Source organism: Mastigoproctus giganteus, chromosome 1 (genome assembly GCF_048544385.1).
Source record: "Mastigoproctus giganteus isolate SK-2022 chromosome 1, ASM4854438v1, whole genome shotgun sequence".
Lineage (NCBI taxonomy): Eukaryota > Metazoa > Arthropoda > Arachnida > Uropygi > Thelyphonidae > Mastigoproctus > Mastigoproctus giganteus.
In genome coordinates this window covers 229718597-229733927 of record NC_143575.1, presented here as the reverse complement: position 1 = coordinate 229733927, position 15331 = coordinate 229718597, and the positions used below count along the sequence as shown (strand labels likewise).

Here is a 15331-nt window from a genome sequence, read left to right as displayed (position 1 = left end):
ATCTAAGAGTTTCCCACACTCAGTGCACAAGGGTTTGACCTGATTAGCTTTCTTCTTCATTGTATTCACGTACATGAAAAATTTATTGATTCCATTCTTTGCTCTCTTAGCCCATGCTTTCTCATGTAGCCTTTGCCTCCCTAACCTTATTTGTGGTACTATTACAGATCAACTTATACCTGTTGTAAGCTTCAGTACTTTTCGTTGCTCCCTAACTATCCCATTTTTTTCTTTTTTTTCTCAATTTGACCATTCAGCTCCTCAGTCATCCACTTCGGCATCCTATTCCTGCAATATTTTCTTAATGGTATATATGTGTTCATTGCTTTTGTGATTTTTGCCTTAAAAAGTATTCCATAATTCATACCCGCACTCTGCAATCTGTCTAATTTATAGATGCTATATAGCACCTTAAACTATGAAAGTTCACTCTTCTGAAGTTAAACCTTTGCTTTTTCCCTAGCTTTATCTTCCCTGTCATTTGAAAGTTGACACCCTCAGAACATCTTGCAACATCGTGTGTTCTGGCAACAAAGAATTCATGAAGTGAGTGCAAGCATTACTTTAACCCATATCATCAGATAGATGCAGATCTAAATTATCCTTCTCCCTCTAACTAGCAGTTTCCCTGAATCCTTAAGGTATACTCATCAATGATAATGGCAAAAATCCTTGCACCACCTTTGTTGAAATGAATACCACCTGTACAAAATAGATTCCTTTTACCTACAAATGCAGGCCATGCTAATAAAAATTCTTCCCCCCCACAGCCATGTATATTCCCTCAAGTCATGAGTTAATCCATAAGGCTATCAGCACATAATCAATTTTATCATGTCTAGGCAGAATTGCAGACGTTAGCATTAGCATTAGTTGAGGCATATGATGCAGGAAAGCAAGCTTATACAGCATCAGCCAAAAAAAACAAAAAAAAAAAAACCTTCCCATTTCACCCATCTGGTCAGTCCAAATGATTGTCTAGTTCAGCCTTAAATTTATTTAAGCTATCAACTTCCACAACAACAGATGGAAGTCTGTTCCAGCAATCAACTACCCACTGGCTAAATGCAAACTTCCGCACATCTATTCTACAACTATCTTTCCTTTATTTGAATCTATGTACACTCAGGTTCTTAATCTGAGCAAGTGGGAGTATCCTGTCAGCATTGGGCCTGCTCGAACCATTCAAGGCCTTATTCACCTCACAGGTGCCTATTATCCAGATGCTGCAACTTGCAGAACTTAAGCACTTTCTTTGTAAGTGACCCCTTTGTTCCTCTCACCAATGATTCCCGTCTCTGTACTCGTTCTAGCAACTCTACATCCTTCCTAAAATGAGGCCTCCAGACCTGTATGCAATACTCAAGGTGTGCCCTGAATATTGCCTCTTTGTCTCCTCCATGTCTATGCTAGCAAAATTCCTATATATCATTGACAAAACTCCATGACCTGCTCTGGCAGCCCCCCCCCTGCACTGGATGCAAAAATTATTTTTTGCATCCAGTTCCTTTGTGACCACATTGTTAGTATCCAGTCAAATTGGTCAGACAAGACTTCCCCTTAACAGACCCATGCTGTATCTGAACTATTACTGCAGTCTTGTCTAAGTGATCCTGTATCACCTCTTTAACCAGTGACTCCATTATTATTTCCCCCAGAACACGTTAAACTAACAGGTCTATAATTATTTGTGTCTCCCTTTGCACCTCCTTTGTGAATTGGGGATACATTTGCACATCTCCAGTCCATAGGTACCTCCTCTGACTCTAATTATGCTCCCATGATTACAGCTAAGGGTTTGCTTACTTCCCTTGCTGCCTCCTTCAATATAACTGGATAGATTCCATCTGCCCAGGTGCCATTTTTATGTTTAACTTCAACAATTCCTCCTCCACTTTGCTCTCACGTATTACAAAATCACTTAGCTTCCTGTTAGAGTTTGATAAGCTTCTGGCATTCCCCTCCTTGAATAACTCCTCATGGTTGAATGTAGATGAAAAATACTCATTCAATTTATCAGCTACTTGAGCAGGGTCATCAATAGTCGAACCATCTATGTTAAGTGGACCAATCTGATTCATCCCCTTCTTTCTAGAATTTACATAAGTAAACAACTCTTTGCTGTTTTTTCTTTCCATCCTTTGCCAAAGATTTCTCGTAATCTGTCTAACCTCCTTTGTGACTTGATTACAGACTAGCTTATATCTGCCGTAGGCTTCTGTGTCATCTGATAATTTATATGCATCCCATGTATTTTTCTTCTCTGCCACAAGCCTTGTTAATTCATCTGATATTTAGGCCTGATTCTTGAACAGTATTTCTTAGTTGGTGTGAAAAGCCTAGTAGCCTCCAAGATTAAGTCCCTGAATGCTTCCCATTTAGAATTCACCGTTGGTAACATCATCAGTTGATCTCACCGTATAGAATTTAAAAACTGTCTGAGACCACTCAAAAACAAAAACCGTTCACTTTACTCTTAATGGTAGTTACATCTTTAAGTAAATCCCACATCAGTATACTGTGATCACTGTTACCTAATGGTTCCTTTATCTGCAAATTCTTTATGCATGAATAATTACTGCTGATAATCAGATCAAGAGTATTATTTCCTCTGGTTGCCCCTTGTACATGTTGCTGTAGAAAACAATCCTCCAATAAATCCACAAGTCTTGCTAGCATGCGAGTAACTAATCCACAAGTTCCACTTAATATCTGGAAAGTTAAAATCCCCATTACAAGACATTCAAATTTACTGGCTCACTCTATTTTTCTGTACAACTGTTCATTGTACTCATCAGAGTCATTAGGCCTATAACACACTCCTACTCTCATTCTCCCTTTCCCAGTGTTTATGTCACACCAAACAAACTATGCACTGTCCACCATGTCAACTGGATGCACTTCCTTAGATTTTATGTGTTTCTTAACTAACAGTATAACCTCTCCTCTCTTCCTATTCTGTCTATCCTTTCTGTACACATTGTACTCCCCAAATTCCAATTCTGTACTGTTTGTATCTATGTGACACCAGATATAAGTCTCTGATATCCCAACAATATCTGCCTCCTTTGATGCCTTCATCAGCACTTCAAATTCATCAAATTTATTTACTGTACTTCTAGCATTGGTGTACATGCAAGTATATATGCATATTCTTACTCTTAGTTACCCTAACACAACCCATGTATTTATTTGTTCCATGATGACTTCCAGCAGCTCTTGAAATCCCCAGCAACATGCTCTCTAGGCTGTTGCTCATTACAATAGAAGCAGTGCAAGAATCACTTTCGCTTCTGCCTGCAGCTACTATTAATCTTTTAGTCTGTGAATCCCCCCAAGCTAGCAGTTTTCCGACCCACCTAACACCGCCTCGACAGCATCAGCAAATATCATGCACCCTTTATATTTTAAGTGTATCCCATCTTTGTAGAAGCAGTTTCTCCTGTTAGCAAGCAAATACTACACTGAAAAAAATTCTACCCTGTGAGCCTTGCACAATCCCTCTAGGGCTGAATTGATTGACAAGGCTCATCATCATATACTCCCTCCTATTGTGTCTGGACAGAATTGCAGACACTTTCTAATTTAACCCTAACTCGCAACTTTTTTTCAGCATTGACCTGTACTTGTTAAGTAAATCTCCAGATCTTTTACTCTTAAAGTCATTAGTGCCAATGTGTACAACATCACCTTTTGTGTCCTTAAAAGATGATATCTGCCCTATAACGTCATCAACTTTCTCTCATAGCAGACATACCCTGGTCTTGTTCCACCTATCCTTTTTGCATAATGTATTCCCAGTCTCCCTGACAATCGAGTCACCAACAATAACTACTTCCTGTGAGTCCAGCACATTCTGCCTTGATGATTGCTGCTGTGTTGCCTGATGTACAGCGAAAGGGCCTCTAATATTAATTTCTTCGAGGAAATCTACCTCCACCTCAAACTCTCATAGACGCCCATCAGAATGCTGAGTTGGCACCTAATTTCTTCACAGTCTCTGCACCTAGCACACAAAAAGACATCCTCCTTGGCTAGATCATATCCTGTTCTAGACAGGTCTGCAAACATTTCACATTTCACACATTTTTTTAGACTGATGCATTGGAGAATTATCCCCTTCGGTTCTCCCGCAATCCACAGTACTACCACTACCCTGTGCTCATTGCTTTGCTGCTCTAGTCTAGGTTATGATTCTGTTTAAGTATAATTTAATTAACAATGAAATTTAATAAGATTAATAAATTTTACTGATTAATTGATAATACTATACTAATCTAACAGATTTCTAATACAGTGCTATATATTTCGCTATTTAGTTTTGCTTTAAACCTTAGGCTATGAAGTTCGGGATTTATGTTACACTATTCTATATCGTATAACAATGGCAGCAAGTTACGAATGGTCAGATCTATGGACACTAAGTATTAACTTTCAAAATAATCGCTATTTGAATTAAAATAAACCAAGAAACTTGACTAGGACTATAAAGCTACTTATAGAAAATAATTTAGTATAACAATTCAGTCAATAAAATGACTAAATATATATAAAAACTTACCATTTGCCGGAGCTGCAAGTATCTTGGCCAACACGGTAATAACCTCATACACAGCTATATATGCATTCTAACCTAACTTGCAGCATTTTTTCAGCTTTAGTTCTGTATTTATCCAACAGATGGTCAGGTCATATATGTTTAATATCCTTAGTCCCCCTCATGAATGAAAAATAATTCATAAAGAAATTCTTAAAGCTCTGGACATTTATATGGCAAACTAGCATAAATGGTATGCATCAAGCATAGCCACTCCAGAATATACTTTCAGAAAGGATTAGTTCTACAAGCTAAAGATTTGCCAATTTTCCAGGAACTTGTAACATTTACTGGCAGTAAGAGTACAGTAGTTACTGAAATAAGTCATTTCCCATGGTATCTGAAACAAAGTTTTGTACAGTCCAAATCAGAATTGGATGGTTACTTTTTTTGGCCGATGCAGAAAAGGCTCACTTCCTTGCATCATTTTATGAGCCTATATATTATTGACTTTATTTCTGTTCTAAATATATAGCTGTTATCCAAGGATGAAAATGTCAGAATCTCAAGGTTGCTAGATTTGAGACTCTGTATTGTATATTTATCATTTTGCAGCCTCAAAGTGGAAGGTTATAGAATGTGGATTTATATTAGGTTTGAGTTAAGTTGTTTTAGGTAAGCATCAAGGCAGCTAAAGTCATAGGAATCAGTATTTTGTATCTATAAATTGCATGTACAGAGAAGAAAAATGCATATTTCTTGGAAGGAAGAAATCTACCTAGGGTTTGGTAATTATAGTTCATAGTAAAAGCTTTTATAGAGATTTCCTTCAGTCCTTAACAAGAATCAAACCTATTTTTTTTTTTTTTTAAATGAATGACAAGCCACTTTACCATCAAGAAAGAGATGAAAGAAGGTACATAATAGGAAAATATAAAATATTGAAATGATTGTGTTCCATTGATAACTCATGAAATTTTAGCACATATGATAGAAACAGAAAAGTGAGGCCATTCATAGACGTGATACAATAGGTTACTGAAGAAAATTAGACATGATTTCAACTGTTGGGATGCACAACTGACTAGTTCAGGGGTATTGTGGCCAGTAAGTTATTACACTGCTTGACAAAATTAACAGGACAAAATGTTTTTCATGAATATTTTATTGTGAACAGTGTCGTCGAAGGCGAATTGATATAATAGGCATCCTGGCATGCAAATTCCAAATATCCGATCGCAACTGATCTACCACATTACAGAGCTTCACTTTATGCAAATTATTCATGCCTATAAAAGTGCAAGTTGCAACCACATCACTTCATTCCCGTTTTTGGTTTCCTCAGTGGGATAGTCATATCTCCAGTACTCAGGATGGCAAGTGATCATCATTTAGATGATTCTTTGAGATGGCAGGCCATTGGACGACTTGAAGCTAGGCAGTTACAGGTGGAGTTGGCATGTTGGCTTAATGTGTCACACATGTTGTCTTGGTGCTATGTAAGCAGTTTTAGGAGACAGGAACCATTACACAAGCTGGCCAAAGTCACCCAAGGGCTATGTCAACCAGAACAGACTGCTATCTGGCTCTAACAGCAAGATGGGACCTACGATGTCCTGTCATCGACTGTCTCTTGAGGTTGCTGTGGCTACAAGTGAAAACATTTCCAACTGGATTGTGTTAAGAAGGTTCAATTCAAGTGGACTCTACACAAGGAAACCAGTGGTTTGTCATTAACCCCAAACCACTGCAGAGCTCGTCGAAACTGGTGTCATGAACATGTGATTTGGAGCCCTGGCAAATGGGATACAGTTCTGTTCTCTGATCAGTCCTATTTTAACCTACAAACAGATTCTAGATGTTATTTCATCTGGAGACAATGAGGAACGTGGTACCATTCCTCCAACATCAAAGGTAAAGAAACACTTCCGGTGAAAGGGGTATTTTTGGATGGGGCGGAATGATGATTAACGGCCGCACCCCTCTTTCTGTTTTTGATAGGGGTACCATAACTGCACAGAGGTATCAAGAACAGATCCTTGAACCCTATGTGCAACTTTTTATGGGTGCGATGGCCTAGATTTTCTTTTCGTGCACGACAACTGCACTGCATATAGAGCTCAATTGGTGAAGGAATATTTTGAAACTGAAGATATCCAACAACTGCTGTGGCCAGCATGATCACCACACTAAAATCCAATTGAACATGTGTGGGATGCCCTTGGGCATCACATTGTATGCTGACAGCCAACTCCTTGGTCACTTGGTGAGCTATGGTCTGTGCTGGCGGAAGAATGGGATTTGTTGCCACAGGATCTTATAGACACCCTTATATCGAGCATGGTTCACTGCTGTCAGGCATATTTAGCCATTGGAAGGATCATACATCGTACTGATGTCATGTGACTATATTTTTGAGCATCTTTTATCACCTTCTGTTATGTGATGTTTTTGGTAATTCTTATACAACCCCTATAAATGTCCCTTATACCTGTCCGAAATTTCTTGCTATCTCCTCATTTCATCGTTATTCTATGGTATACCATCATACCAGATTTTTTCCTGTTTCATTGCAAGCTGCACGAGTTACACGTTTTCTACGTGTTCTGTTAATTTTGTCAAGCAGTATATTAGTAAAAAAGAGAGAGAGAGAGAGAGAGAGAGAGAGAGAGAGAGAATGATAAGCAATGTAAATTTTATATATTAACAAAGTAAATGTATAGTTAACCAAACAGTTTAACAGTTTATGAAAATTAGTGTTTATCGATTAATTGCAATTTATTATTTGCATTGTTTTAGGTGAAATGTCTGATATTATTTGTAACCCACTATCCGCCAGTAACAGAACTGCAGAGATTGTATCCCAGTAATATTATCAATAATCACATGACATTTCTCATTAACAGGTTGGGTAAGTTTATCCATTAGAATGGTTTTTTTTTTTTTTTTTACTTTTAAACTAAGTTACCCCTAAAATATAATTAATACAGAATTAAATATTTATGTTTTCAAAATAAAATATTCGAATTTTTTTTTAGTATTATCTTTTCATCAGATATTGTATTGTGCTTTGTATTATTTTCAGCAGATGTGCATCCTTGTGTGCTTACAGTACTTGTAAGCACACAAGAAGGATGCTTACAGTACTTGTGATGTGGTCCAACCACTGCTTTATGCAGAATAACGATTACCTCTACTGGCAAAGTTCCTGCATATTTCAGTAGGATGTATGCATTGTTCAGACAGTGGCCTGTCTGTACTGCTGAGAAAAGTTTAGTTTTGTTGGATTATAAGGTTACCACTAATTTTTAAGTTTTTTTTCCTTCTTCACCTTAAGTTAGTTTGTTTCTTCCTAAATGATAAGTTATATACATTGAAACTTCCCTTTAACGGACAGCCATGGGGAACGAGAATTTGTCTGTTAGAGAGGTGTCCGCTAACAAGAAGTCTGAGGGAGGAAAAAAAAAAGAAAGAAAGAAAAATTAAATTAAAATATATACAGATTTTGAACGATATTTTTGTAAATAATATACAATTACATACACAAGAGATAAAGAAAAATTGTCAAACGTTTAATGTAAAATTAAATTATATACAGATTTTGCACAATATTTTTGTAAATAATATACATACAATTGTGCTATGCATATTATGACTTTATCTTAAGAAAAATACATACAGTAATCACTTATTTTCTTCTGCCCCTTCTTCCGGCTGATAATTTTGTTTTCAACATTTGTTTGGAGTGAAGAAACCATTGAAAGTCCTTCAGTATCTTCTCCAGCGGCGAAAAAAATTTTTAAACGATTGATTTGTATGAGCGCTTCTTCTGTTTTCATCAGTGGTTCGTCGTTAATATGTTCTTCAACAGAATGACCTCCTTCCATTTCTTCATCCTCATGAGGAACTTCTTGAACAATATCGATGATAATGTCGTTGATATCTAGAGCACCATCTTCTGTAGTGAGGTTTGAGTCTATATCTTTGTAGCCAGGGTCACTTGTAGCTGAAGTATTGTACATTATCAATAGATGTTGAAGTTCTTGTTCTTCTTGTTGCTCCACATTGCTGTTCACAACTTCAATTTTTGCATTTGAGAAGCCAGACTTTACAAAACAGTTCATGACAGTTTGTTTTCTAATTGCGTTTACTGAAGAGGAAATCCATTGAATCGCTTCTAGGATGCTGAGTTTCTTTGCAAGGTCACTCGCACATGTTACATCGTTTATGTTTGCAATGAGATGTCTTAAAACACGTTTTCTGTAGTGAAGTTTAAAATTTTTTTATTATCCCTTGATCCAAGGGCTGACACTCTGCAGTTGTATTTGGTAGCAGAAAAACGATTTGAATGTTGGACAATTCAATGTGTGGGTGAGATGCAGCATTATCCATGAAAAGAATAATTTTTCTGTTTTGACGAATCATGTTTTGGTTAAAGCGACTTATCCATTCGCTCATGATATCTCGTGTCATCCACGCTTTTTTATTAGACTTCCAGTCAACATTCAAAAGATTCAACTTTATGCCCTTGAAACAACGAGGATTTTGTGGTTTTCCTATAACAAGAGGTTGTTCAAAGTCTCCCAGCATATTTGTACACAATAGTACAGTCAAGTGTTCCTTAGAAATTTTTCCGCCCTGGCACTTTTCGTTTTTTAGACTCATTGTTTTTTCAGGAAGAGCTTTAAAAAACAACCCTGTTTTGTCACAGTTGTAAATATCCTTAGTTTCAAAATCACGACATAAATCTTCCAATTTGACTGTCCACTCTGTTAAAACCTAAGTATCAACAGATCCACTTACGGTTTTCCAAGAAATTTTATGCTGAGCTTTGAACTTGTCTAGCCATCCCACAGAAGCTTTGAACTCATTTACTCCCATAGATTTCGCAACCTCCAAAGCCTTTTCCCTAATAATAGGCCTATTAATGGGAATTTTTTTAGCACGTGCGCGACAAAACCACTCTACGTAACATTGTCAATTTGAAGTCCAACAGTTTTCGGGAATGATTTTTGAACCTGATCATTTCCGTGTTGCCAAAATTGTTTGAGCAGTTAATTTTTTTTCTTTAGGATGTCGCTTACCTGCGTCTTCCCAATTTTGAATTTTGCAGCGAGATTGTGAACACTTATGTTTTTGCCGATCATACGCATTAATGAGTTCAACTTTATCTTTTAAAGTTAAATGTTTATGAGAAGACATTGTGCACTTCACACGACACTGAACAAAACTGAAAACTCAAACTCAAAAGACGAAAGGCTGACCAAATCCCCCCCCGTACACACCGAATTCATCAGTAGTTTTACACGTGCCTTAAAATTCTTGAAAAAGGGTTTAGAACCGCGATGTAAACCTTGATAAAATTCAGAGGATCAGAAATAGAAAATAAACACATGATTGAGGCAATACGTGGAAGAAAAGTTCCTAGAAAAAGTGCCGTGAGCTTACTGCTGTCCATTATGGGGAGATCAAATTAAGTGCTAATCTAAATGAAACAGTGCAGATTGCCTGTACGCGTCCATTACAGAGAATGTCTGCTAGACAAGCTGAAAACACGTTAAAACCAATAGAGGAGAGTTGGGGAATTTGAAAATGTTCGTTGTAGAGAGATGTCCGTTAGAGAGAGGTGTCCATTAGGAGAAGTTTCACTGTATAATTACTGTTACTCAAATTGGGCTTGATACATCTTGTCACCATGTCAGGTCACCATGGTACCTAAAAATTTTGTTTTGGTGCTTAGAACTTTTGGTGATTGCTTCATTCAATTACAGCTCCACCATCATGCCAAATTCTTTGTTTTGTAATCACCATAGTCTTTATCTTATAAAGGATTGATAAAGATTTCAACAGTGATATAGCATTATGGTATTGCTAGGGGCACCAGCTATCAACAGCATTTATGTTACTGTGTGAACTTTAGTAAGTATTAGTTTCTGCTGTTCTTCATATATTATTAAGAATCCTGCTTTAAAATCCTGCTTTCATTATAACAAAGTGTATAAAATATTTATAATACATAAAACATATATTATTCAGTAGTCAAAATTTATAAAAGTAATAAAGAAATAGTTGTATACAGTATTTTCAAAATCAGAATGTTAACCCAAATACAAGTACATTGTGAACTGTGCAATGGTCATTTATTGGAGAGGTCCGAGTTCAGATTCTGTTAGAGACAGGAGAAATTATTAGCCCTTTTCCAGAGCATTCATGTAGTTTTCTTGTATGGATCCTAGAGAATACATGTGAATGATAGCACTTACTTTTCAGTAAGTGCTATCATTTCATATCTGTATTTCCAAGTAATAGTAGACAGTTTATAATAGATGCATGAAATAGCTTTTAATGGAGAGGAGGAGTATGTCTCCTAGCCAGTGTTGTCCATTTTGACTTAAAAAAAAGCAGGAATTCTCTTGAATTCTGATCCAAAATTTGATGAATTTGAATCAAGACAAATAGATTTTGATTGTATTACATCAAAAAAGAAGTGGCAATGGACGTTTGTGAATTTTTACTTTTTTTCTTTTTTAATTTTATAATGAATATTTTAAAGAATTCTGATTTCGATTTTTGACCATAATTTTTCACTAATCCTCCTCTAATCCTAATTTTCCTCCTCCTTGGTGAAATTATCAGTAACAGACTGGGCAATTTCTTCTTCTGTTAAAGCTGTAGTAACTACCCTTTTATATCAGATTGTACAAACAAAACACCCAATAAACTGAAAACTGCAAATTGCTTTTATTGTTTTATGGTTGTGGACCTCTAGAAATGTCTTCCAGAAATGTGCTTCAGAAAAATATCACAGAAGTGTTCAAAATTGATACTTATAACCGAAGATGTGATTCTAATAAATGATGAAAGTGTAGTGCATTTTATTGATTTGAATCGGTTCTTTGAAATTTGATTCTCTAAAGCAGCTGATTCTAATAACCAGTGATCACTGTAATGGGCACTTACTGTATTTAAAAGCATTATGTATAAAGTTTTCATTTTTATGAATTTTCAAAATTTCATGAAGAAACTCACTCCATAGATCTGACTGCCAGTGAATATTAATAAACTAAATAAAAATAAAAAGCGACTTCCAAGATAAGTTCTAGGTTACCTATAGGAAGAGGAGACCCTGGACAACCAAGAAAAGATGAGCAACCAACATCATCTTGTGAGTTAGGAAACAGGTTTCAAAAAAGGTTTAGGACATGGCAGTAAACTATACAAACTGTTGTATCCTCTGAACCTCCATCATACTGTGATGGGAGTAATTGATGTAGAAAAAAAAAAAAAAAAAACTACCCACCTAAATATGCATGTTAAAAACAGATGTTAAAGCTTTTCCTGAACATTTTGAAAAACATCCATAAATACAACCATTCTGGATAAGTGTAGTGGGGTTATAGAGAAATAAGCAATTTACCAAAAATATAGTTTCTGTTTATTATTTATTTATTACTTTTATCTTATTTTATTTTATTTTTGGCTGGTGCAGCAAAAGCCTCAGGCTTCCATGCACCATACTAATAATCTTTAGTATTAGCCGTATGGTTCAGGCTTTGTTTAAAGACTCGGAAAGAAGTGGTGCAGAGGTGCTTAGACAAATTTATGTGGAGAAGGCAGTGTTATCATACAGTTTCATTTTAAATGGTTTATTCATTTATTATAAGCTGTATGTTTAGGAGTTTAACAAAATGCAAATTTTAATCTCAGGATTTTGTGTTTGAGTCATTGTTCTTTTAGAAGTAGGCTAAACCCTGAAAACCATTCTAAATTCACTTACTAATTCCTATTATCATTTTTTTTTTTATTTATTTATTTTTTTTGTTACATTCTTAATACTTAAAGATGGGCTGAGAAGTGGCAAATGAAGTTTAATATTGATAAATGCAAAGTACTGCATATGGATAGCAGTAACCTAAGATAAACGTGCCAACTGTGTGGTACTACACTCAGGGAAGTGGAGAATGAAAAAGACCTGGGGGTAATTGTGCAGTCAGATATGAAGTTCTCTGAGTAGTGCAGACAGGCTGCCAGAGCAGGTCGTGGAGTCTTGTCAATGATATACAAGAATTTTGCTAGCAGAGACAAGGAAGTGAATTATCCCTTTGTATAAGGCAATGGTCAGGCCACACATTGAGTACTGTGTACAAGTCTCGAGGCCTCATTTTAGGAAGGATGTAGAATTGCTAGAATGATTCCAAAGAAGGGCAACAAGATTGATGAGAGGAACAAAGAATGCTCTTACCAAGAAAGGCTTAAGTTTTGCAAGTTGCAGCATTTGGAGACTAGGCACCTACAAGGTGATCCGATTGAGGTGTATAAGGCCTTGAATCACATGCGCAGGCTCAGTGCTGATGGGATTCTTCTGCTTGCTCAGATTACAAACCTGAGGTGGGGGGCATAGATTCAAATTGAGGAAGGACAGTTGTAGAATAGATGTGCAGAAGTTTGCCTTTAGCCAGCAGGTAGTTGATTGCTGGGACAGACTTCCATCTGTTGTGGAAGTTGACAGCTTATATAAGCTTATGTAAGGCTGAACTGAACAAACATTTGGAGAGAACAGATGGGTTGAAATGGGAAGGTTTTTTTTTTTTTTTTTTTTTTGGCTGATGCTGTATTATTTTTTTTGTTAGTTGTTGGCGCATCAGCTTCTGTGGCCATATTGCACTTCCCAAGGTTCTTGTATTTTCTACTCTGATCCGAGGCAGGATTCTATTCCACAACTTTTGGATTGCCAGGCAGGCATGTTACCCACCCGGCTAGCCTGGTTGGCCTGATGCTGTATGGGCTTGCTTTCTTGCATCATATGCCTCAACTAATGCTAATATTTGAGCAAGCTCAGAAACCAAAATTTTATCTGTATTACTGTCTCGGCTAATCGTTATAAACATAGATAACAACTGATGTTTAACAACTGAAACATAGATAACAACAAATCCGGTGTTGTCATCTATATAAACATAGATGACAACACCGGATTTATCGGTGCTGTGTTCCAGAAGTATGCTTTTTCATTATAATTTTCTCCTCCACCAGATTGCCATATAAATTTTATGGAGAAAGAATTCGTTTGGCTGATTGTGGGACATTTCAACTCAGTTTCCGGATGTGGGATTTTAAGTGCATTTTTGGGACTGTCTTCTGAAAATTGGGACGGATGGTCACCCTATTTGAGTGTAGTGCATCCAATTGGTATATTATTTTGTGGTCATTGCTACCCTTGTGCAGTAATTTGTAATTTATCAACTTTAAACTGCAGTTGCTACTTGTCAGACCAATTTGCCTAAATTTTCTAGGTTTTCTTGCAGTAGCATAATTCCTCTCAATAACTACCCTCCCAACCTTTGTATCATTGGTTGATTTCAACATTAAATTTGATATTCCTTCATAATGTCATTAATAATTATTGAAAACAGTAACAGGCCCAGTACTGAATCCTGAAGGACTCTGCTAATAACATTAGCCCATGAAGTGGTCATTAATCACACTCTGCCATTTAATCATCCCTCTTTATTCATGCCGACCGGGCTAGCCGAGTGGGTAAAGTACCTGCCCGGCAACCCAAAGGTCGCGGGTTCGATTCCCGCCTCGGGCTTGGATCAAAGTACTGCAAAAACCTTGGGAGGTGCAATATGGCCACAGAAGCCGATGCGCCAACAACTACCAAATCAAAAAAAAAAAAAAAATCTTTATTCATGGTGGTATCGGTCACTGATGCCACACTGCTCCTATTTGTACAACAGTGTTTTATTTATAGTAGTAACATGGCTGTTACTATTACTACTTTTTTTTGTATCATTTGATTCAATTTCATTAGCTTCTGGATTTGGATTCCAGAGAATTTTTTATTTGGTAAGCCAAAATTGGATAATAATGGTTGACAAATGCAATCTCCTCCTATGATTTTAAGATCTTATTTCATGTTGCTATCCATTATAAACTGTGCCTACAGTTAAGAGATGGCAGCACTTACTGGAATATTTGAAATGACCTTGAAAAACTATATATACAGTCGACCTTGGTTATAATGAGCATCAAGGGACCAACAAAATTTCCTCGTTATAACCGTTACTCGCTATATCAGTGATAGAGGAAATAGGGAAACCCCTGGGGCTGTTAAACAATGAACACTTTATATCAGTGATGAGTTAAATCTACCTCCTATTTTTTTAAATTCTCAATAACATGATAAAAAGATAGATTCAAAAAACAAAAGAAATATTAGAGAGAGAAAAACAATAATATAAGCATATACCTACATATTATTTGTATTAATATGCTTGTATAAACTACAATGCACTTAATATTAAACACAATTTATTTCTCTGTAATTAAAAACAATACTATTTAATAATAAACACTATTTCAATTAGTCTTTATTTATGAATCTTAAAATTGATGTTTGTTTTAAAGATTTCACTTTAATATTTCTTACGTTTTCCCTTAAAACACTCAATGCGTCAAAAGCTCATTACTTGCCTCGGTTCCTTCAAAAAATTGACTAATGTGTCCATTGAAACTTGAGTTTGTGAGATTGTTGGCACTGCTTTTGATTCGCTTTCAATTGTCATCATATCATCATCACAATCATCATCATTATCGTCTTTGTTGAGCACAGCATCTACAGTGTCGCTCTCTGTAGGAAGACCACTAGTTAATAAGTTGTCATCGACTCGTACAAATTCATCGATGTTATCTGCATTAAAACTTACAACGTTGTTACATAGCAACCATTCAGATAATCTTAAGTTGTTTTCTTCATTTCCATCTTCTTCATCTACAATTGAAATTTAATTT

The 15331-nt window shown here is 36.2% G+C and overlaps 1 protein-coding gene across 1 annotated transcript in view; it reads left to right on the top strand.

Annotated features, from left to right (window-relative positions):
* LOC150091578 (DNA mismatch repair protein Msh3-like) overlaps positions 1–15331 on the top strand; it is a 274897-nt gene that overhangs the window by 215118 nt on the left and 44448 nt on the right. Inside the window, exon 18 of the mRNA XM_090369011.1 lies at positions 7337–7448. Within this exon, the coding sequence (XP_090225137.1) occupies positions 7337–7448 (112 nt within the window). The remainder of the gene's footprint in view (positions 1–7336; positions 7449–15331) is intronic.